General features: G+C 46.7%; 1 protein-coding gene across 1 annotated transcript; it reads right to left on the reverse strand.

Annotated features, from left to right (window-relative positions):
• Positions 1-1,131: 1,131 nt before the first annotated feature.
• On the reverse strand, positions 1,132-19,920 carry RNF5 (ring finger protein 5). The gene is made up of 6 exons (XM_066581039.1): positions 19,786-19,920; positions 14,182-14,200; positions 11,630-11,742; positions 10,449-10,509; positions 6,258-6,375; positions 1,132-5,095 (listed from the first exon to the last, which is right to left on the reverse strand). Exons 1-6 carry the CDS (start codon positions 19,884-19,886, stop codon positions 5,001-5,003), a joined length of 507 nt encoding a protein of 168 aa, XP_066437136.1. The 5' UTR covers positions 19,887-19,920; the 3' UTR covers positions 1,132-5,000.
• Positions 19,921-23,396: the final 3,476 nt, after the last annotated feature.

The following is a 23,396-nucleotide window of genomic DNA, read 5'->3' on the forward strand; positions in this document are numbered from 1 at the left end:
GGCTGCTTTGTTCCGGAAGCAGCGATGCTAGCGGTCCGTGGGTTGTGTCCGGTACAAAAATGAATGAAGCCATCAGTTTTTTTTGTTTTTTTTAAATAGCATGACCTTCATTCTTCTCTGTTTGTCAAAGACTGATCTGTATTTGCCCAGTAATTAATACCAGCATCCAGTTCTGGTGGATTCACACGTGGCGTAAAGATCTGCCTGCAGTAAAGTGGGGGTTGTCCCATTTGATGCGATTTCTGGTGCCGTTTTCATGCACAATTTGCACCACACTCCGCCCCATTTTCCACTCTGTGGGGACCTGCCCTTTTACATGGGACAACTGCTAAGTGCCTAAATGCCCAATAGTCATCCCAACGATCATTCATTTTTTTTTGCTTTCACACAGAAGCGATAATCATTCACTGCTCGTTTACACTGGCCGATCAGAGATTCACGCATAATAAGCGAAAGAATTATCATTCACCGCTCAATCGGTAGCCGTGTTTACGCTGAATAATTATAGTTCCGTTTTGGACAATTCAATTATTAGAATGAGAATTATTCTGTTAAAGGGTCCGGAGGCTCTGATCACATCCGCACCTGATGACCCTGATTCTACGCCAGAAGCTGGAAGGAACCCATTATAGTAAACAGTGTTCATGTGATGTCATTCAGGTCAGGCATGTGCAACACTGTGGTGTGAACAGGGCCTTTCATGCGACTTTTGCTATGGATTATGTCCCTTGTATTGCACAAACCGTAATCTGCAGCATCTGTGAACCCACATTAACCCTTTCCAATCCACTGTCTGACAACTTCCTACATTCTGATGGAAGCTTGAACAGCTCCAATGTCAGAAGACGTCCAACAGGGTATTCTTACCGTCTATTGCCAGCCACTCCGCTGTCAGAGCCTCTCTGGTGCACACACTCTGGCTTTACCCAGCAGATGGCACCAATGTATAACAGCAAAAAGAGAAAGCCTTTTAGGAAACCCTAATTCCAAAATAGAATTGGAAAGGGTTAATACATGTTAATCGCCCTTACAGAGCTGGACCAGTGAACCAGATGGAGCCTGGCAAATTCTTGACCTACCACGCCCCACAACCCTCATGGCTGTACAGAAACATATGCCGCACACTTCCAATAGATTTGGTTCCATTTTAATGACTAGTAACAGGGCGGCTGTACAATACGTTGTGCCCGCAGCAATATTTACAAAGAGTCAACAAAGTAAAATCTGCACTTCTACATCGAAGGTCAGCAGTGAAGGGTCTGTAGAAAATGGTGAAGACTGAGTGGAAGTGATGAAGAGATCATCCTGCTGGGCGTCACGTCAGCACAGGACCCAAGATAGTTACTCTACAGGTCAGTGGTCTGAAAGCTGCGGCTCCCTATCCAACTACAATTCCCAGCATGCCCTGATAGTCTACAGATCGTTTATCATCAACCCGTGACTCTCCAGCTGTTGTAAAACTACAACTTCCAGCATGCTGGGGAGATAAGGGCAGTCACAGACGGAGCCCCTCCTGATGCAGCGACCCCAGAGGGTTAGAATATCTTCACTATATGCCCCCTGAGCTCCAGGCGTCTGCCAGGTCTTGTTCTCACATACAAAAGAGGTGTAGATCAATACAAAAGGTAACAAACCTATACTGCAACCCTCCAGAGGTTCCCATCAGGTCAATGGCCAGAAGGATACATTTACCCCAACATGACGCAAGAGATCCACAGTTACTGGAGGGTTATATCCAGGTCTCCAAGGCTCCCATCCTGCGGCCATTATTACTTACGCATAGATTGTGCGCCAACCAGGATTGTATTCACGTCTAGGAAACTGGTAAAACGCTTCCCAAAACCGTGAACTATAAAACAGATGGACTACAGCCTGAGGCGCTCAGTGCATGCTGGGAATTGTAGTCTGTGGACTGATAGTATTCAGTTCCCAGGAAAAGGAGTGTAATGAACATGAGGAACTTCCAGACAGATTAGGTAATTTAAAAGGGATGGCAGGAGGAAAAAAAAAACAAAACACATTGCCGCTTTTCCTCCCAAAATTAAAAGTGCAGCCCCTGTCCATAGGTTGTACTTGGTATTGGAGATCAGCTCCATTAGGGTGAATAGGACTGTGCTGCAATACCACACACATCCTGTAGGCAGGTATGATGCCACTTTTTGAGAAAAGCAGCAATTTTTTTCTAATGGTGTACTATAGGGGGCGCTCATAATAGGATTTAGCCAACCTCCAACATTTTTAATATTACATTTCTCCCTAGCTTACACCCAGGAGGACGTTGTATAAAAACGCTCATGACCGAGATCCTGAGGATATTCTATAGTTCTTTTAAAGCGCAAGTCCAGGCATCATATCCTGTTACATCAGAATGGATCTCATAATGATACAAACAAGTCTGGTTTTTAGTTGTTGGTGGCCATTCTGAGGTCTGTGCCAAAGGAGTCGGAGCCAAGTGACAGAACGCCTTTATACATCAAAGTACTGCGGCGCAGGACAGAAAGGGTCACATCCGGCTCAGAAAGGTCTGAAGTGCACTAACATAATACAGGAAAGTGCCTTTACTTATTAAGGACATTTATTGTAACGATGGCGGGGAGCGATCCCGAGACCGATGCACCTGAACGTCCTATGTGAATGGCGCAGCGGTGGGGATGTGTGAGCACTGGTCCGTTTACTTTTATGGAAAGGAGGAAGATACCCAAGTGCATCAATCTCCATAGAAGTAAATGGAGAAGTGGTCTAGCATGTGTGCCCACACTCCATTCTCATGGGGCATTCAGGACTCCCTGCCATCCCCAGTGGTCCAGCGTGTATACCCATGTGAAAGCACCCTTAAAGTTTGTTCACATTTGAAGGAACCACGACAGAAATCCAAACATGTCTGCCATCGATGTCCTGCGAATCCGCACAAGTATTAGCCCGTTCAATAGGGCAAGTTCTAGTGGGACTAATCTGCTGACTTTTTCCTGGAAAGTCTGTAATAAGTTGTATTTTGTCACCTGTTCTTGCAGACTTTTGGTCCTGTGTATGTTAAGGGGGTTCCAAAAACCTCAGCATGTACAATAAATGGGAGCCCTGATCGGTTTCAGCACAGAATCTGCTCCGAAATCCAAGTCTCATTCTAAACCTATAAATGGCCGTGCGGCCTCGTGCACACGCTGGCATTCTGCACCATAAACCGGTCTATACAGCGGAGATTCTTTCCACTCGTGGATTTGAAATCTGCATGCAGGGGACATAAAAAGACACAGTAGTAACAGGTCACTTACTCACAGATCTCTCCCAATGAGCTGGGCTAAATCTGCAAGTGGATCCGTAGAAGCTTCATATACTAATTGACGGCTCAGCCACAGATCTCTGCCAGTCTATGCTGTGGATCCACCTTATATACAGCCACGTGAACATAGCTTTAGGGTGCATTCCCATGTGGCGCAGCATATTTTGCTATTTCGCCGAGATGAGAGTGCCACTTTATCAGTAAGAGCGCCATCATATATTGTGGATTTGGTGCCGATTTTCTGTAGTTGAAATGAATCACCGAAATCTACACTATTTACTAATTTCTGCTAAACAACATCAGCACCAAAGACAAAGGGGTACTTGTACCCCAACGAAACACAAGGTGTTTAGCAGTGTGGAAAGAGGCAAGTGGGCTGTCTTAAAGTTCACATGTAGCAGATTTTGGTGCTGGTTCCTAAACAGACATCACCCTTGCAAGTGAATTCACATTGAAAGAGTAAAATTTGCAGTAAATCAGCTGTGTGATCGCACCCTTAAGCCCCTATTTACACACAAAGATAATCGCGCAAAAGACAGTTTGAATGAGTTTTGAGCGATTATTTTTGCATAGCTACTAACTACTTAGTGCCCATTAGTAGCTTATTAGCTTCATTTGCGTGTAAATGAGCCTTCCTTCGCTGTATGCAGATAACAACGGGTGGTCTGTTCTATGCATACAGTTCCATTGTTCTCCCAGGGGACTGCAGCTTAAAGCAATGTTATCAGCACTCTCGCAGAGAACCACAGTGCGCGGTCCCTGCTATAAGCTGGTCGGCCAGAAGATGGTTTTTATGCTAAACTAAAAATCATCATTCGGCTGAAAAGCTAACGATGCTAGCATTTACACGCAGCAATTATATATCAAAAGATAATTGTTTGAACGAATTTTGAGCAATAGTCGCTGCATGTAAATGGCCCTTTACTGTTTCAGTAAATCACATAGAAGTGGATGGGAGTTTTGAAAACCAAGATTCCTAATCGCCACATACAGCCAGGCGGAGGGTTCATCAAGAGAGATGCCGGTCCCAGAGGAAAGTCCCACATCGATCAGACTTTTATGGACATATCCTGTGATTTGTCATAAAAGTCCAGATCTGAACACCCCTTTAAGCCTTATATACTTTTCCATGACGACCAATAATCTGTAAGAACGAGGAATCCGGCACATGCCAGGTCCCATTGATGCCAGTAATAACCAATATGCCATATTACATAAAACTTCATGGCTGCACCCGCTGATTAGACTCTGGAGTTGCGCTTTAAGTTGTCATTGTGTTGTCATCATCAAGTGCACAAGAGGAAAATTTTGCAACGATCTCTGAAGATTTAAGATATTTCATAGAAAAGACATTCAGTATCAGTACAAGGAGCGGACATGTCCGTAAATCTGAGAGGGTATTCATACATCCGGGAATTCCAGATTTGCATCATTTTCAAAGTCAACCATTTACAAGGTGCAAAAAAAGAAAAGCAATCCAGGCGGACGAATACTTACAAAACGTAAAAAGTTTTAACAATCCGGAGAGGCGATACGTAAAGTGCCCATAGAAAAAGATATGATTGGATGAAATTTAGGGAGAGGAGGGGGATGTGAAGGCATAAGAAAATTGTTTTGTAGGCCATGAAGTGTTTGCAGGGAGAAAAATGGAGAGTGGCTCATAGCAGAGCCTGGAGTGTTATAGCTGAGGCCCCCTGCTGGTGAGTAGCATGAACTGCACACCTCACACGCTGATTAACCAGAGGAAGAAGAAGGCAGCGATGATGAGGAAGAGGGAGTCAGGTAGTCCAAACATCCTTCCCTGGGGGAGTCCATTGTCTACAAGATGAAGAGAGAAGGTTAATCTAAACATGTTCCTGCACCCACATAAAATGAAGGGGACAGAGATAACCCTGGCTGAAATTCAGGACCATATAACAGTGAGCCAAACATGATTTTTATGCCTGCATAAAATGAACTAAAAGTGGACAATTCTTGTTCGTCGTTCAGTCGTTGGCTCGCGTTTAACCCGAACAATTATCGTTCACTTTCGCTTGTTTGAATAATAATTGTTCAGTCTAAATGCACCATTACGCCAGATCCTGGTTGTTCTACGAGTTAAAAAACATACAAATTGGCACCACAAAAATAAATACAACTGGGATGCAACCACAAAGTGTCAAATCATTCAAAACCAAAAAAGCTGACACAGAAAAAGAAGAAAAAAAAATGGCGCACACCGCATACAATATAAAATACATTGTATGCGGTATGCACTAGTTTCTCTTTTTGTGCAGCATCAGTGGGGGAAAGGAAGGGGGGGTAGTCATGAAAACATAGGGGCCTGTGACCCCTGTCGTCCTCACTGCAGGTTACTGCACCCCCAACAGCAAGAAAGACTGAATGGAAAACTGGTCGCACAAGCACACTAGTGTTCAATGTAACTGCTGAAGATAGAGGAGTGGCAAGTACTCAGGTATTTAAGCTAGCCCCCTTGAAATGCATGGAGTACCAACTGCACATGCTCGGCCAGTACTACAATTATTCTGATGTTATCGTGGGAAGAGAATGAACCGTGCAGTGACAGGCAGGGGGAGGGAGGTGAGAAACAGGACCCCAATGGTCAAGATCAGTTTGGGTCTGAGCAGGGAGACCCCTACCAATCAACAAGTTATTCCCTGTAATATGGATAGGGCCTAACTTGCAATTCTGGTACAACCCCTTTAAGACAGACACATGAAACGATGGGCTTACTTAACCTCCAAAATGTGTAAAACGACAAGTTTATAGTACCCAAATAGAGCAACAGCGCCACCAAGTGGCCACATGATAGTGGTGAAGATAGTGTCTCATGACCTTGATGATGCTGTGATGGGGCTGATGTCTTTGGGTCATTCCTGGTAAAAAAGGCTTGTAGAGGGAATCTGTGGGCAGTTAGTGAGAACCCCACAGTGTGGTTTCTATTCTGCTACGATTAGTGGGGTGAAGTTAGAGAACTTACCTGCACGAGGCGCTGACTGGAAATCATTAGTGTTAAAGACTGTAGTAAAAAAGCCAAAAGGGAAAGCGCCGATGCCGAAAGACATATGGAAGCCGGTATCTGTGAACCCCGGGATCCCCTGCAAGAGAGATATGCAATTAACTAACTATATACCATATAGATCCTTCCCTGCCGTTCCCCTGCTGTGAGCGGTCAAAGCCGCTGCTGGAATGCATCTGGTGGACTACTTGGCATGTGCATGGAATAAGAGGACTAGTGCTTCCATTCTATGCATGTGGCCATGTATTCTGCTGAAAAGTATAAGGCCTACCTCCCCAGAATCTCTTGGGACATATGAGCCCATATGTTTAGTTTATAGGGTTAATAGGAACCGGTAGACTCCCTTTAATAGGAATTACAAAGAGTGTCCTGTGCAACAGCACCGCCCTACCTGCAACAAGTATGAACTGCACTATACAGAAGTGGAATTATGTTCCATTTCCCCAATTTATATGGAGACTGACCAAGTGTAAGAGCTCCCTGAATAGAAGCAATAATACCATATAATGATGGAAGTACCGTCCTTGGGGAATCATACAGCAGGAAAAAAAAATAAAAAAAACACATGAAAGTGTAACACATACCACCTAAGAAGTCAGGCTTCTTCCAGACTGCACTCGTCTCCAGCGCTGGTTCAGTCCCCCATAACAGTCTTCTATGCAGACATCCACATATGGACAGAACAACAGGGCAGAATATATGAGACGGACAACTCTCTGCTCTCGTTTTCTGTCCCGGTTATACTTTTAAACTGGGAAGAAAAAGTTCTCAGTACTTTTCTATTCAGTTTAAAAGTACTACAGGGAGAGAACACATGTGGAAAGGAGACCAGAGCGTTCTCAGTGCCATATATTCTCCACTATGGTCCGGTCCATATGCAGTTTTCTGTATAGAAACCAGAAAGCAGAGGTAGAATCAGCGTTGGGTACAAGAGCAAGCCTTCTATAGATTATACCCATAAAGCATATCGCTGCCTAGGGAATGCATGAGCTTGAGTGGCTTTGTGCCACAGGCTAGTGGGGAACATTTCTGATCGGTGGGATCTGACCACAGATACTCCCACCAATCTTTAGAAAGAGGGTCTCAAAATTCCCTGTGGCTTAGAATGCACACAGCTGCTCTATTCATTTCAAAGGACTGCTGGATACAGCCAGCTTCCAGTGCAGGATAGGAGGCAACTTTTACTTAAGGCACCCCTTAAGGAAGCAGCACTTTCTGACAGTGATCACCGTGCGGGGTAAATAATGCATTACTTTGATAGATGTAGTGATACCAAATAGATTTTTTTTATTGCAAATATGGCAAAAAGGTTTTTTGATTTTTTTTTAGCTTTTAATAACTTTTTAGTAATTAACAAAAAAAAAAAAAAGAAGAAGAGGAGACAAGAACTTGCAATGGTTTGAGCGCTTTTGCAGTATAACGTAATGCCATAGCATTACATTATACCGCGATCTGACAAGCAATCTATCAAGACAAGCCACAGGCACAGCTTAATAGGCTATCTGCAATTGCAGCCCTGGGTTCTTTCAGAAGGGCCCCGGCTGCCATGGCAAATCTCGATCTAATTACAGGGGGGCAGAAGTGTGGGACCCCAAAACAGGGCATATAAATGCTGCCGTCACAACTGAAGGCGGAATTTAAAAAACTAACAGCTCCGATGCGTGGCGCTGCTTATCAGAGCTGTTGTGGGCGGGTGTTGGCTGTAAGAAACAGCCAGCACCCGCACTGTATGGGGCGGGATCCACTCCTGATCCTCCTCCATAGAAAGCCCTGGATGTAAATGTACATCCTGTACTGTTAAGGGGTTAAAGCAGTTCTTCTGGACTTCAAAATTGATGGTTCGGCCAGCAACATAAGATTCTTGGTTTTCGACTCTCGGCATCCCTGCAAATCGGCAGTTTGAAGAGGCAGTGGCACCATAGCACTGCATACAGTTCATTGTTGCCCTGGAACAGCTCCATAATCGCGTGTAGTGGCTGCACCTAGTATTACAGCTCAATGCAGAGAGATGCGAATGGGGCTGAGGTATACTACCAGCGATTGCACAAAAATACAGAGCTGTGTCCATTAAACAATGAAAGGAAGGCAACATTGGAGCACTACAGCCCTTTAAAACAGCTGATTGGGTGGGGATACAAAGAGTTGAGGCCCCCAATTCTAATATTGAGAGCCTTGAAGCAACCCTCTGATCCTGTAAAACAAAGATGGCTGCACCACTTCTCTGACTATCTGAAGCACACTGTCTATTAAAATGATAGTGGATCCATGGGAATACGGACACATCAGATGATTTTTCTTTGCTTTATTCCTTTGTTATGCTCGTACAATCAGGTACATGATACAAACAAGAACGCGTTTCGGCGCAATGCCTTGTTCACCTCAATCTGTGTTGTATAACTTCCTGATTTATAGGTTAAAAACAATTATCTCTAATTACAAACTACCCGATTCATTAACTCCATCACATTTGGTTCGTTACTAGTGCTCTTCCCTCAGAACATGTTACTTAACCCTTACTAGATAATTGATCTGTACAGATCATTATATATTAATCATAAGACCCTTGCGGCACTTATAAATCTTCCATTAACATATTATTCTGCACCAAAAATCCTATATGATATAGGATTTTAATTAAAGGAGATGTCCCGCGCCGAAACGGGTTTTTTTTTTTTTAAACCCCCCCCCCCGTTCGGCGCGAGACAACCCCGATGCAGGGGTTAAAAAAACCACCCGCACAGCGCTTACCTGAATCCCGGCGGTCCGGCGTCTTCATACTCACCTGCTGAAGATGGCCGCCGGGATCCTCTGTCTTCGTGGACCGCAGCTCTTCTGTGCGGTCCACTGCCGATTCCAGCCTCCTGATTGGCTGGAATCGGCACGTGACGGGGCGGAGCTACACGGAGCCGCTCTCTGGCACGAGCGGCTCCATAGAAGACTGCTGAAGACCCGGACTGCGCAAGCGCGGCTAATTTGGCCATCGGAGGCCAAAAATTAGTCGGCACCATGGAGACGAGGACGCCAGCAACGGAGCAGGTAAGTAAAAAACTTTTTATAACTTCTGTATGGCTCATAATTAATGCACAATGTACATTACAAAGTGCATTATTATGGCCATACAGAAGTGTATAGACCCACTTGCTGCCTCGGGACAACCCCTTTAATTAATAGACATTTGTCTTTTGTATTTAATTTGCTGCTTGCCGCAATATAATCGCATTACAGTCACATGGAAATCACACAAAAGTGAAAACTCCCTGGATCTTCTCTGAAACCATCTCCATGTCTTAGTTCATAAATAGACACTTATTTCCTACTAATTCTATGTACACTGCATCATAACCGCAATAAAATCGCATAAAAAAACGCATGAAAGTGAAAATTCTCAGAATTTTCTCTGAAACCATCTCCATATCTTAGTTCATAAGTAGACATTTATTTTCTGCTGATTTTATGCTTATTGCACTATAACCGCAATATAATCGCATAAAAAACGCTGTCTATTAGTATGCATCATTAGACGCTGCATCAGTTTCGAATGGTTAGTGCGGCTAACATGAACAGTACTGGCCAGTCAGTCTTGTGCCCCCTTAACACGGGACGAGAATCTCAGGATTCTCGTTTGCCCAAGCGAACAAGCTAGTAACATCATTACCAGCTCGCTGACGCAGAGTGTTTAGGCTGCACGGAATGGTGCAGTTCTCATCCACTAATCACTCTGTTTAAATTACACAATAAGAGCAGCAGCCGGACTTCTATGCCGGGTGACACTGGACAAGATGTGCATGAATCTCATCCATCAATCAGTTAGTGGCTCGTGTTTAAACTGATCATTCAGTTTCGCTCGTTTGAATGCTAATCATTCCGTATGAATTCAGCATTAGACTACCGATGCATACTAATACACAATGTGCATTAGGTAGTCAGAGAAGTGGTTCAGCCATCTTTGTAAGTCCCAGAAAACCCCTGGGCGGCCTGCATGATGTCACACAATGTGATGCTTGGCACTAATCCCACAGAAGGCAGTGGAAAACGCCAAAAAAAAGAAAGTTGTAGAGCTTTCCAAGATTTGTATCACATGAATCACATCTCGTTACACAAGTCACATTGTATAACAAATGGGATTGAAGAGCTGTGAGGTGAACAACTTACCCCTGCGGCTCTATTCTCTGGTTCTGGCCTCTGTCCCTGAGGTCTTGGAGGAGTCTTCAACCTGGAAAAAAGATGCAACATTGTATAAGACCTGTGGACATTAACAACTCAACAACGAAAGGTCAAAAGGAGATCAGGAACCGTTCCGATGAGCAGGCACTGATTAGGACATGTCAGCACCTCCATCTTATCTGCAGCAACTACAAGAAGCTTCCTGTCCGCAGGGGCAGATATTCCTGCATCCAATCTATGCTGCAATGACTTGCTGCGGTTCTGAAGGCCAAAGAAAGTCCAACGCACAACTAGATGGTGGGCTCTAATAAAGTAGACATTAAAGGGGTTGTCCCGCGCCGAAACAGGTTTTTTTTTTTTCCAATAGCCCCCCCGTTCGGCGCAAGACAAACCCGATGCAGGGGTTTAAAAAAAAAAAACAAACGGATAGTACTTACCCGAATCCCCGCGCTCCGGTGACTTCTTACTTACCTTGCGAAGATGGCCGCCGGGATCTTCACCCACGGTGGACCGCAGGTCTTCTCCCATGGTGCACCGTGGGCTCTGTGCGTTCCATTGCCGATTCCAGCCTCCTGATTGGCTGGAATCGGCACACATGACGGGGCGGAGCTACGAGGAGCAGCTCTCCGGCACGAGTGGCCCCATTCAGAAGGGAGAAGACCGGACTGCGCAAGCGCGTCTAATCGGGCGATTAGACGCTGAAAATTAGACGGCACCATGGAGACGGGGACGCCAGCAACGGAACAGGTAAGTGAATAACTTCTGTATGGCTCATAATTAATGCACAATGTACATTACAAAGTGCATTAATATGGCCATACAGAAGTGTATACCCCCACTTGCTTTCGCGGGACAACCCCTTTAAGTGCACCATGTAGTGGTCTCCAACCTGTGCAGAACTACAGATACACATTACAATTGTGCGCGATAATTGTGATGTCTAAACGCAAAGCCATCGTGCACGTTTTGTTTCTCACTCAGTTTCAGCCTGCAAAAACAAAATCATCACTTCATTACATTTGAACACTCTCTGCTCGTAGAATGAAGCGCGGAACACCTGCGTGTGAGTTAGCGGGGACGTCACTCGCTCGTTCAAACGAGAATGAGCTTGTGTTAGAGGAACAATAGAGGGAGGTGAGCTTATTGGTCAGTGTGTTATCAATCTTCACCTGGGGTCCTCCTGGTTGGTGTCCCCTCTGCCATATATAGGGATCACATTCTCTCGGCTGATCCCCGCCTTACACACAGGGCACTCCTGACGCTCGGGCCGTGTCTCGAACCACTGAAAACAACAGAGAATGGATTACACTCATTAAAAAGCCTTGCGCACAATAGGATATAACACATCAATGTAACGCTAAATACAATCAGTTGTAAAACGATATATGGCCGCCCTGGAGACCGGCACTGAATCCGAGCTCTCAGAGGCCAAAACCGAAGAGTCAAATTGTGACAGGGATTCTGGAAGTCTAAGCAACTGCTGATCTGTGACAGAAAATTCTTCTTAACCCAATGTATGACCCGCCCACCTCGTTGTGAGCGCAACAGGCATCAGAGTTACCCGGCAGGGCTCAGAGTATAACCAGACACCTGGGTGCGAATGCAGTGGGCATCGCAGTAACCTGGCATGGCTCAGTGTATGACCCGCCACCTGGGTATAAGGGGATCGGGCATCACAGTAACCTGGCATGGCTCAGTGTATGACCCGCCACCTGGGTATGAGAGCAGTGGGCATTAAGTAACCCGATATAGCTCAGTGTATGACCCGCCACCTGGATATGAGTGCAGTGGGCATCATAGTAACTTGGCAAGGCTCAGTGTATGACCCGCCACCTGGGTATGAGTGCAGTGGGAATCATAGTAACCCGACATGGCTCAGTGTATGACCCGCCACCTGGTTATGAGTGCAGCTGGCATCATAGTAACCTGGCATGGCTCGGTGTATGACCCGCCACCTGGGTATGAGTCCAGTAGGCATCATAGTAACCCGGCATGGCTCAGTGTATGACCTGCCACCTGGGTATGAGTGCAGCGGGCATCACAGTAACCCGGCATGGCTCAGTTTATAACCCGCCACCTGGGTATGAGTGCAGCGGACATATCACACATACTCTGGGTAACTAGCTGCTGGATGTTATTAGCTGATATATTCCATCTACAGCATTCAGGACACACTAACTACACGCATGTGGAAAGCTTCCTGCTCCTTTAAGAACAGTGATGGCTGATGACTAATGGCTGCAGGTGATCTCATGAGAAGGATTGCGAAATGTTCTGCGGGAGGAGATTACATAACATCCTGTAACACAGAAGCTGCAGTCTTAGGAGAGACGTTACTATGATATGGTACATTCTGCTGCTCCAAGCCGTGTAGTGGCCGGCGCTTGTAACTGCAGGTTCAATCAGACCCCAGGCTGCGATTACAAGTGCCGGCCATTATACAGGGGTCGGAGCAGCATCTTCCGCTCCGCCCCCTGTGTACAGCGCTGCGGACAGCATGTGCTCGCTCAGCTGATTGGCGAGGTTCCAGGCTGATCCGCTATCGATGACCTTATCCTGCAGATACGTCATCAGTAGTATTTGTGCCTAGAAAACCCCTTTGAATGTCGTTATCCATTTACATACAGGGCCTATTAATATACAGAATGTTCGCTGGAACTCGTTCCTTCTCTGTTGTCAGCCACTATAGGCTGGAAAGAGACTGACAAGAATCAGATCTATGGACTGAAAACTCTTCGAGAGAGAAATTAGCATTGGCCCAGGTATTGGGGGTCCCTGTACTTTACTGCAGCCCTGGCACGATGCGCACATGTATATTGGCAGAGTTTTCGCCAGCACTGCATTAAATCACGTCACTGCAGAGCCGCCAATTGTTTTAAGGTCATTTCTAATAAACGTGTGACTTCTAGTAATAAAATGGATTCTGTTCCTCCACATCCACAGAGTGGCCGCCCCGCACTTAGTTTCTGCTGGCAGCGGTTACTTTCTTACTTTGTCCTGACACGTTAGTTATGCAGCTGCAGTTCCGCCTTCAGCACGTCTCACACTGGATGGACGACTGAATTCTGCATCATTTTATCGCGTGAAGCTTTACCTCTGATATAGCAAACTCATATAAAGTGCCAGGTTTAACTTTCAGTTTGTTCTGGAAACCATCAACAAGCAGGAAAATGGATAATCCCCAGAACAGCTTAATCATGACTGACACAGGAAGATAAATTTTTGTAGGGGGTATTTATTGTCTGCGTCCTGCATGTCACATATCAGTACTCTACCCAACAAAGTGAATAATCCCGCATCCGGGTACACACAGGCGCCCCGTGTAATCCCGCATCCGGGTACACACAGGCGCCCCGTGTAATCCCGCATCCGGGTACACACAGGCGCCCCGTGTAATCCCGCATCCGGGTACACACAGGCGCCCCGTGTAATCCCGCATCCGGGTACACACAGGCGCCCCGTGTAATCCCGCATCCGGGTACACACAGGCGCCCCGTGTAATCCCGCATCCGGGTACACACAGGCGCCCCGTGTAATCCCGCATCCGGGTACACACAGGCGCCCCGTGTAATCCCGCATCCGGGTACACACAGGCGCCCCGTGTAATCCCGCATCCGGGTACACACAGGCGCCCCGTGTAATCACACATCCGGGTACACACAGGCGCCCCATGTAATCACACATCCGGGTACACAGACATCTGTAAAATGCTGTAACTCACCTGATGAAGACACGGCCAGCTGCAGAAGAAAGGAAGAAACAGTCAGTAAATGCATAATCCATCTGTGAGACGATGCACATGGCAGACAGTATGGGTATGTCACTAGTAATGTCACCCCTTCTATATACCAACCTAATGCTATCCCATAACACAGCACCTATTACCTACCATGTACATTCTGTGCCACATGTAAGGAAGTATAAGGTCTGTACATCCCGTCTGCCTCAGGACTTGAACAATATTCTTACTCAATGACAGCAAGCAGAGATGTTGTAAATGTGACAGATTGAAGTACAAGAGATCCAACAAGTTACAGAACTTTTCATTATACAACAATTAAGATCAATTTATGAACATCCCCTTTAAGAATGAGCGCCAGGGCCTGCGCCATCTTCTTGGGGTTGCTGGGTGGCACATTTACTCCACTAAGGGGTCAAACTTCAGGGAACCGCAGAGAGTGATTAGCAGGAAAATGGCACAGCGCTCTGAGAACAAGTGCTATCACATAACGGGAACCCTAGCACTTACCTCTAGGTTACCTAGAAGAAAAGCCACACCCAATTTTCCCAAAATGACAAGTGCAGCATAAACGATGGATGATGAGTTGATCGATGATCATTCAGTGTAAACGGCGGCCGTTCAGTACTGAACAGCCACTATATTAGGTGAATGGAGGGAGGCGGGGGAGTCCAATGAGTGAAATCTCCTGCACTGCCCTGCCCCCTGCTGGCTGAACCATGAGCGAGCCAGCGATACTGGCTCCCATGTGACAGCACAGGAGCGTGGACACACAGGGACGAGTTTCGGGCATCGTTTCCCCGACATTCGTCCCATGTAAATGGACCCTTCCTTTTCCTATTTACATACCGAATTTCAAAGATGGATCACAAATTATCGCGGTTTGTCAATAAGTTTCTTGAAGGTGGTGCGTGTGCAACAAATCGTTGCCCTAGGCTTTATGGTTTCTGAGAAAAGAACTCTCATGTATCGCAGATTTTCACACTAAGCATTGAATAATCGAGTTGTGACCCTTTACTTTTCCTATTCAGGACCTAAAGAATGCTCCTGCCAAATTTCACGTTTGTACGACATCGGGAAGTTAGAGAACGTGTCTGTAGGACTAATGTACAAGTGGATCATCTCCTGGAAAACCCCTTTACCCCCAAGTACATAGTTGTACGCCCTCTGGGTGCGTATGGAGCAGGACTGTGAGTGGATCCCGCTACATACACTGCAGCTGCCGGTTGTTGTTGACAGCTGACACCCACCTGCAATAGCCACTATCACTAATCGCACCCGTTAACCACTTAAATGCCTCAGTCAATTCTGCCAGCAGCATTAAAATACCCCTTGTGATGTGATTGCGAGGTGCCGTTTAGTTGTCAACACGATAAAAAAAAAAAATCCTATGAACTCCGAGAGGGTACCAATAGAAACCACAGACTGACCCGCTGAATGAGGTTATCGTGACATTTAGGCCGTATTCACACTGGTGACACAGCATCGCCACGAGAAAAATCGCAGCGATATCGCATCGCTGCTCCATCTGATATCACTGCGGTTTCTCGTGGTGATAACACAACTTTGTAGCGCTACAAAGTCACATGTGGTGCTACAAAGTCACACGACTTTGTAGCATCACATGCAAGGATTTTCAGGGAAGGGGGGCTTGAAATATAAGCCCTACCCCGAAAAAAATAAGCTGTAGCTGAAGGGGAAAAAAAGTATACATCACCTAGAAGCGCTGTCCATGGCTCCGCTGCAGCTTCTCCCCGGCACTGGTCGTCTTCTCTTCTGGAAGTGCTGGCTGTGATTGGCTGACGCTTAACCAATCACAGCCAGCGCTTCCAGGAGGCGGGGATTGAAGATGACGAAGAGAAACAGTACCGGGACCAGAGCAGCCAGGGCTTAGATTATAGCTTTGACGGTAGGATTTCCTACTGTCCAAGTTGTACCGCACAAAAAACACATTTTCGTGCGATGCAACAGAAAGGAAGGCTCCATAGGGAAAGATGGGCTACAAAGCCTCACGAGCTGCGTGCATATCGCCGGACCAGCGAGGTTTTTGTGTCGGGTCGTCGCATGCTACAAAACATCGCATGTGTGAAGTAACCCATAGGAAAGCCTGGGCGCCACATACATGCGATTGGTAGCAGCGCGACTTTGCCGCCCGAGTGAGCGAGGCCTTATGCCACAGTTTGTACTCCATACAAACAAGACACCCTCCACCCCCTCCCAAGATGGCAAAGATGCATTCCCCCCACCCTTTCCCCTAGTAAGGCCACTTTCACACAAGCGCTTTTTACCGCAGCGTTCTGAACGCCGTGGTAATTGCAGTATAACGCTCCAATTCGCGGGGCCTCGCAGACACGCACTCAATCGCAGCACTGACGGCGCTTTACAGTGCCGCAATTTTCGAGCGCTGTCTACTCTATTTTTCAGCATTTAGCGCACCTCATCACCCATTACAATGATGGGTGCGCTACAACATGATGTTCCGCAGCCAAAAACTAAGTTAAAGTCGCAGCAAAGCGCTGTGATCTAAATCGCAGCGCTTTGCCGATTGTATGTGTGACACGGGCCCCAGACATGTAGAGGTTGTCAGTACATTAAATAGTAACACTGAAAAATAGAACTTGGCCCAGAAAAAGGAAGGATAAAAAGTTGACATTTTCTGAACATGTGAAAGTAGGAAAAAAAAAAAAAAGCTTTGTAGCAGATCCGCACCAAAAACCAACAGCGTCCTAAACTGCACCATTTTGTCCGGATTTTGATGCAAAAATCCACAGCAGATTTCACCCTTTCAGTTTAATGGTGTTTTCCAGTGAAATACAATTGATGACGTATCCTCCGGATCGGTCACCAGTTGATCGCCTGGGGTCTGTCCCGATCAGCTGAGCAGGCGCATGCAGTCAGCGCCGCAATAACACAGAGGTCGGAGTGGAAGCCTCCCCGTTGACCTCCGTATAGTGACCGGCGCTGGTAACTGTAGGCATGGCTCTCATTGAAATCAAGTGGAACTGTGCCTGCAGTTACAAGCGCCGGCCACTATAAGGAGGTCGGCGCCGGAAGTCTCCACGCCGACCACCCATTTAGTGGCTGGCACTTGTAACAGCAGGCACAGCTGGCATCAATTTCAATGAGAGCCATGCCTGCAGTTACAAGTGCTGTCCACTACATGGATGTCGGCGCAGAGGTTTCCACTCTGACCTCTGTTATTGCGACGCTGACTATCCTGAGGATAGGTCATCAATTGTATTTCACTGAAAAACCCCTTTAAGTAGTAAATTCTGCTGCGGATTTGCATCAAAACCTGCGACTCCACCTTCAAATCCATGTTTGACCCTTTATGCAGGTAAAGGAATGCTGCCCATCAACAGGTGGCGCTGCAGAGGTATTGTTCCATCTACATTATTTGCATATTACCCAGAGGAGCATGGATGACTCATAAGTCTGGTATTATTGTACCTTGATGCCACCATGAAGTAGAGCTGGATAGAGCACTGACAGCCCGGTGACACCCCCAGAACCTCATTGGCTGCACAGATGGCTCCCCTGCAGGTCCTGGAAGGGGAGTATTATTTTCCACTCTGCTCCCAGCCCAAAATTGTCATCCCAGCTGCTGCTGTAAGTGTGCCCGGCAACATGTTAACCTCCCCGATGCTGCTTTCACTTTTCCAGGTGGCCTGCTTTCAGTTTTCCAGCCTCCCCGGCCATTATGTAACCTCCCCGCTGCTGATCATCCCCGGTGTCCCCACAGTTGCTGCTGATCCACGGGCTAGGTCTCCCGAGTGCCGCCGGCAGGACATGAACTCTATACTCAGGCAGCGGTGAGAGGAGAGTGGCGTCGGCCCCTTCCCTGCTGTTTCCACAGCGGTGGATGCAACACACATGGACATGATGCTGATGCAGTGGGGGCAGAACAGTGCAGTCCGGCCCTTCCTGGGGGCTGCTGCTCCCCGCTCTCCGTCTCCCTTCTGTCCGGAGCCAGTAGTTGGGTAGGCGACATGGAAGGGGGACCGCACATTGTAGCGTCGCATATCAGCACAGTGTGTAGTGATTGTTGTGGGCCCTGGACTGTTAGGGGTTATTTTCCAGTGAGGGTTACATTAACTGTAAATGCTTGCATGTTACACCTCTAAGATGGAAGTGTTTACAACGAGCAATGTAACCCTCCATGGATAATAAGCCCTAACCACCCATAGCCAGCCACAATCACAACACACTGTGCTGCTAGGACCTTACTGACGACAGCCTATCAGGAGCTTGGGGTGTGACAGGGGCGTTCCTGCATGCCAGCCCTGTTAAACCCCTAGCTTCCTGGTGGTGTCAAGATACAATACTACCCATAAGTCTCCTCACTCACCTTCTTGCTGCCCCCCCCCCTCTCTCACCAGCCAAGCCAGGATGCTACTGCATACTAATGAGGGAATTCGTCCTTTCAAGTCAATGGGTACGTTAAAAAAATAAAAATAAAAAAAAAAAGGCCTGTGCCAGCGTGACGCCCTTGTGATCTGTTCTTAACACACGGAAGCAAGTGGATCACACAAAATGTATAAAAAGAGCCAAGAGACGCAGAGCTGAGCCGTCTCACACACTATTTTCGTTAGACACACGTGAAAAAAAATGGGTGTAGAACAGATGGAAGTCATAGGTGGGGGAAAAAAATTGCAAAAACCTCCTGAAAATGAGACGACGGCACAAGATAAATCACAGGTTTTATTTTACGAATCAGAGATCCCCAGTCCCCGTGGGGGTCTCCAGGCTGGATTCACACAGGTGACCGCAAACTTGGTTCATTAACCCTTTGCAATCCAATTTTGGATTTAGGGTTTCCTAGGGGGCTTTCTCTTTCTGCCATTATACAATGGCGCCATCTGCTGGCTAGAGCCAGTACTGCGGTATGGGACATTCTGGAAAGGCCCCCCGACAACAGAGCGGTCATTAATATACAGTAAGAATACCCTGCGGGACGTCTTCTGACATTGAAGCTGTACAGCCTTCAATCAGAATGTCTTCAGATGTCAGACAGTGGATTGGAAAGGGTTAAAAGAGGTTCAAAAGCTTTTGTGCAATTTTCATGTGTTTTAGCGATTTTCAAGCACAATTTCTATCCATTTTTCACATACGTACAATAACGTACAAAAGTAGCGGCTCTGCTTTTTTTAATGCTCCCCGTGGTTACATGTGTTAAAAAATAGATCACACATGGCGTAAACGCAGTCCGTTTTTTATGCACCCATGGATTTGGATGGGCGGTTCTTGTTAAAGGAAAAAGAAAAAAAACAAAAACACACAAAAATAGGGCAGAATGCTTTTCCCCCCCCTCTGTTTAAACTTGGACTGCCCCGGAAAAAAAAAAATAAACACAGGTGGCTATGTCCCAATTCAAAACAATGGGCTTCATTTTTTGCGCCATTTCAGACCTAAAATTGCATGAGGGGAAAAAAATTTAAAAAACCCTCCATGTGAATAGCGCCCAAGAGGGAGGTGGCCGCAGTGCCCTCCTTGCCACCAGTAGGCTCTGCTGCCATGTATCAGGTGTTAAGCCCCTGTGAATATCTTAGAGACCCTCATAGAGAACAATAACCCCCTGACACTCACCAGTACAAATGTCCGCACACGCTGACCACCGGCTCCCGGGAGGTCTCCAGGCAGATATTACATTCAAAGGCCGCTCCGGGGCTGCCAGCAGCCGCCGCCATGGCAACGGAGAGACCGGAACCTAGCCGGGCAAGGGCGGAGCATAACGGGAGAGATCAAGTAACTGATTGGAGAAGACGATAACCCAAGCCGACGTCTGATTGGTCCACACGCCTGTACTTCACAATCACAGACGCTGATTGGACAGGCTGTGTCCCGCCTTGGTTGTTTGATGCAATCAGGTGTAATCCGTGAAGGGAAGCGTTGATTGGCTGGAGGGAGTAACCTGAGGCGATGAGTGGGCGGGACAGCTGTCTGTACAGAGGAGCCTCGCCCTGTTTATATGCCGTTTACATAATCACATGGCTGCCAGACGCAAGTGTGTGGGTTGTTTTTTTTATTTCCCTATTGAAATAACTTTATGGGCAAACAATAAAAATCACAATGAACAAATTTTGTTTGTAAACAAGAGCAAATTATTAACCGCTTAATGACCAACCAATTTTTCTGTTTTTTTGCATCGTTGCATTCTACGGGCTGTCGACACAGCTGTATGAGGGCTTCTTTTTGGTGGGACAAGTTGCACTTCTTAGTGGCATAATCTTGGGGTACATATAATGTATTGTTTAACTTTTATACATCTTTTTTAGGTAAATTTGAGAAAAAAAATCTGCAATTGTTCTTTGAATTTCATTTTTACAGAGTTCGGTTCGATTTAGGCAGGACAGTCACGCTTTCCCCAGGGTCCCTGAGTAGGACAGCCATTTCTCCCACTTTTGGGACACGTCGGGTCACCATGAAGGTAATTACCAGCCAGGGAGTATTGCAGCTCCACATCTGGTAATCCCTCTGTGTGCACCCGGGATCCTCCTCCCTTGACCTCTCTTCCTTGGTTCCGCAAGAGGAGAGGAGAAGGGATGGAGAGTCCAGGTGCACACACTTTCGGCTTTATTTCTACTGGGGCCACTGTGGGGGGTCACTGTTACTATTGTGGCCGATGTAGGGGACGATATTAGTAATAGTGTTCCCTATATCAGCCCCAGTAGTAATAGTATTACTACTGAGGCCACTGTTGGGATCACTATTACTACTGGGGCCACTGTGGGGGGTCACTGTTACTATTGTGGCCGATGTAGGGGATGATATTAGTAATATTGTTCACTATATCAGCCCCAGTAGTAATAGTACTACTACTGAGACCACTGTGGGGATCATTATTACTACGGGGGTTGATATAGGGGGCACTATTACTACTGATGTAGTGGCCCAGAGTTTAGGGGTCCCCTATAGCACCTCAGAATGCATGTTTTAAGTTTGTCTTGTATGTGGAATGAATCAGAGTTTTGTGTATTAGAGTTTGCAGGCATAAAAAGGGTTAATATCTGGTCATGTCTGGAAAATGTATCGTTTTGTCCTGTGTGTAGTATAAAAGATTGGTCATGTGTTAGTAAAAGAGTCCTAAGCTCCTAGGTTCCGAGAGTCCTGGAGTCCAGATTTAATAGGTGCAGAGAGTTAGTGAGAGGAGTCAGACATGGAGGAGACTGAAAAGTAGTCCACTGTCCCTGCCTAGGCCTAGCCAATCCAGAGATAATCACCATAGCCACTAGCCACAAGGAGTGTATGAGCCCGGACAAGGGAAAAGCTGCCGCATGCGTCTGGAGAGAGAGAAAGAAACTGCCAGAGTGCAAGAAAAGCATGAGTGACTGACTGGTGAGAGAGTGTTACCGGGAGAGAGACCCGACAGATAACTTGGACTGTGGATGTGCAATGCCCCAAGAATCCTCACTGATACAGCACTATTATAATTGTGTTTTGCATAAAGGCCTGTTGTATTGTTATTACTTAAAAAGAGTTAAGTAAACGGACAATACCGAACGTTCCCGCTTCTTATCCAGAAAATACACTCTGTATGTGTGGACTACTTTATTCTACGGGATTACATCAGAGAGATCCACCGCAGAGGATGGAACGTTGGCGTCATGAGTGACTAACAGTACTTCAGGTAACCACGGTTACTAATCGTGATCTCCCCATCGGTAACGAGGTCGGGTAACGAGCTACGCTTAGGGGGGAGATGGTAGAACCCCATGACAAGGTTATCTCTCTACCCCCCTGTCTCTTTGGATGCTGCACTGAGGGGGAATACAATTACTACTGGGGCTAATATAGGGGTCACTGTTACTACTGGGGCTGATACAGGTGCCACTATTACTACTGAGGCCACAGTGGGGGGCACTATTACTACTGAGGCCACAGTGGGGGGCACTATTACTACTGAGGCCACTGTGGTAGACACTATTACTACTGAGGCCACTGTGGGGGACACTATTACTACTGAGGTTATTGTGGGGGACACTATAACTACTGGGGCTAATATAAGGGACACTATTACTACTGAGGCAAATATAGGGGTCACTATTACTACTGGGGCTGATATAGGGGACACTGTTACTATTAAGGCCACTCTGCATGTGGCAGCATACCTCAAGCTCATATAGGGGGGGTCACTATTACTACTGGGGCTGATACAGGGGACACTATTACTACTGAGGCCACAGTGGGGGACACTATTACTACTGGGGCTAATATAGGGGTCACTTTTACTACTGCGGCCGATATAGGTGTCACTATTACTACTGAGGCCACAGTGGGGGGCACTATTACTACTGAGGCCACTGTGGGGTGCACTATTACTACTGAGGCCACTGTGGGGGACTCTATTACTACTGAGGTCATTGTGGGGGACATTATCACTAGTGGGGCTAATATAAGGGTCACTATTACTACTGAGGCAAATATAGGGGGCACTATTACTACTGGGGCTGATATAGGGGACACTGTTACTACTAAGGCCATTCTGCATGTGGCAGCATACCTCAAGCTCATATAGGGGGGTCACTATTACTACTGGGGCTGATACAGGGGACACTATTACTACTGAGGCCACAGTGGGGGAATACTATTACTACTGGGGCTAATATAGGGGTCACTATTACTACTGCGCCCGATATAGGTGCCACTATTACTACTGAGGCCACAGTGGGGGGCACTATTACTACTGAGGCCACTGTGGGGGCACTATTACTACTGAGGCTACTGTTGGGGGCACTATTACTACTGAAGCCACTGTGGGGGACTCTATTACTACTGAGGTCATTGTGGGGGACATTATCACTAGTGGGGCTAATATAAGGGTCACTATTACTACTGAGGCAAATATAGGGGTCACTATTACTACTGGGGACACTATTACTACTAAGGTCACTCTGCATGTGGCAGCGTACCTCAAGCTGATATAAAGTATTTTACATGTGGTGGAAATGCTGCGAAATTTCCGCAGCCGAAACTTCGGCGGCAAATTCTGCATCATTTCCACATTCAAAAAACATTCCCAGTGGCTTGGTCATGTGCGACGCCGCTGTTCAGGTGAAGCCCTTACAGGCCACTGGGAACCGGAAGCTGGGGAGCGCTGACAGCGGGAAGCTTTCGGAGGTGATTGGGAGTGCTGAATAGTATGAAATCAGCTGCGTATACATAGCTCATTGCCCATCACAATCTGCACCACTGCTTTT

This window comes from Eleutherodactylus coqui, chromosome 10, assembly GCF_035609145.1.
Source record: "Eleutherodactylus coqui strain aEleCoq1 chromosome 10, aEleCoq1.hap1, whole genome shotgun sequence".
NCBI lineage: Eukaryota > Metazoa > Chordata > Amphibia > Anura > Eleutherodactylidae > Eleutherodactylus > Eleutherodactylus coqui.

Excerpts from the sequence above, each read along its gene's own strand:
- RNF5 (XM_066581039.1), bottom strand. The coding sequence starts at position 19,886 with ATGGCGGCGGCTGCTGGCAGCCCCGGAGCGGCCTTTGAATGTAATATC. Across the intron at positions 10,510-11,629 it reads ACCAACCAGGAGGACCCCAG|GTTGAAGACTCCTCCAAGAC; the intron begins GTGAAGATTGAT and ends TCTTTTTTCCAG. Across the intron at positions 6,376-10,448 it reads CAGAGAATAGAGCCGCAGGG|GGGATCCCGGGGTTCACAGA; the intron begins GTAAGTTGTTCA and ends TCTCTCTTGCAG.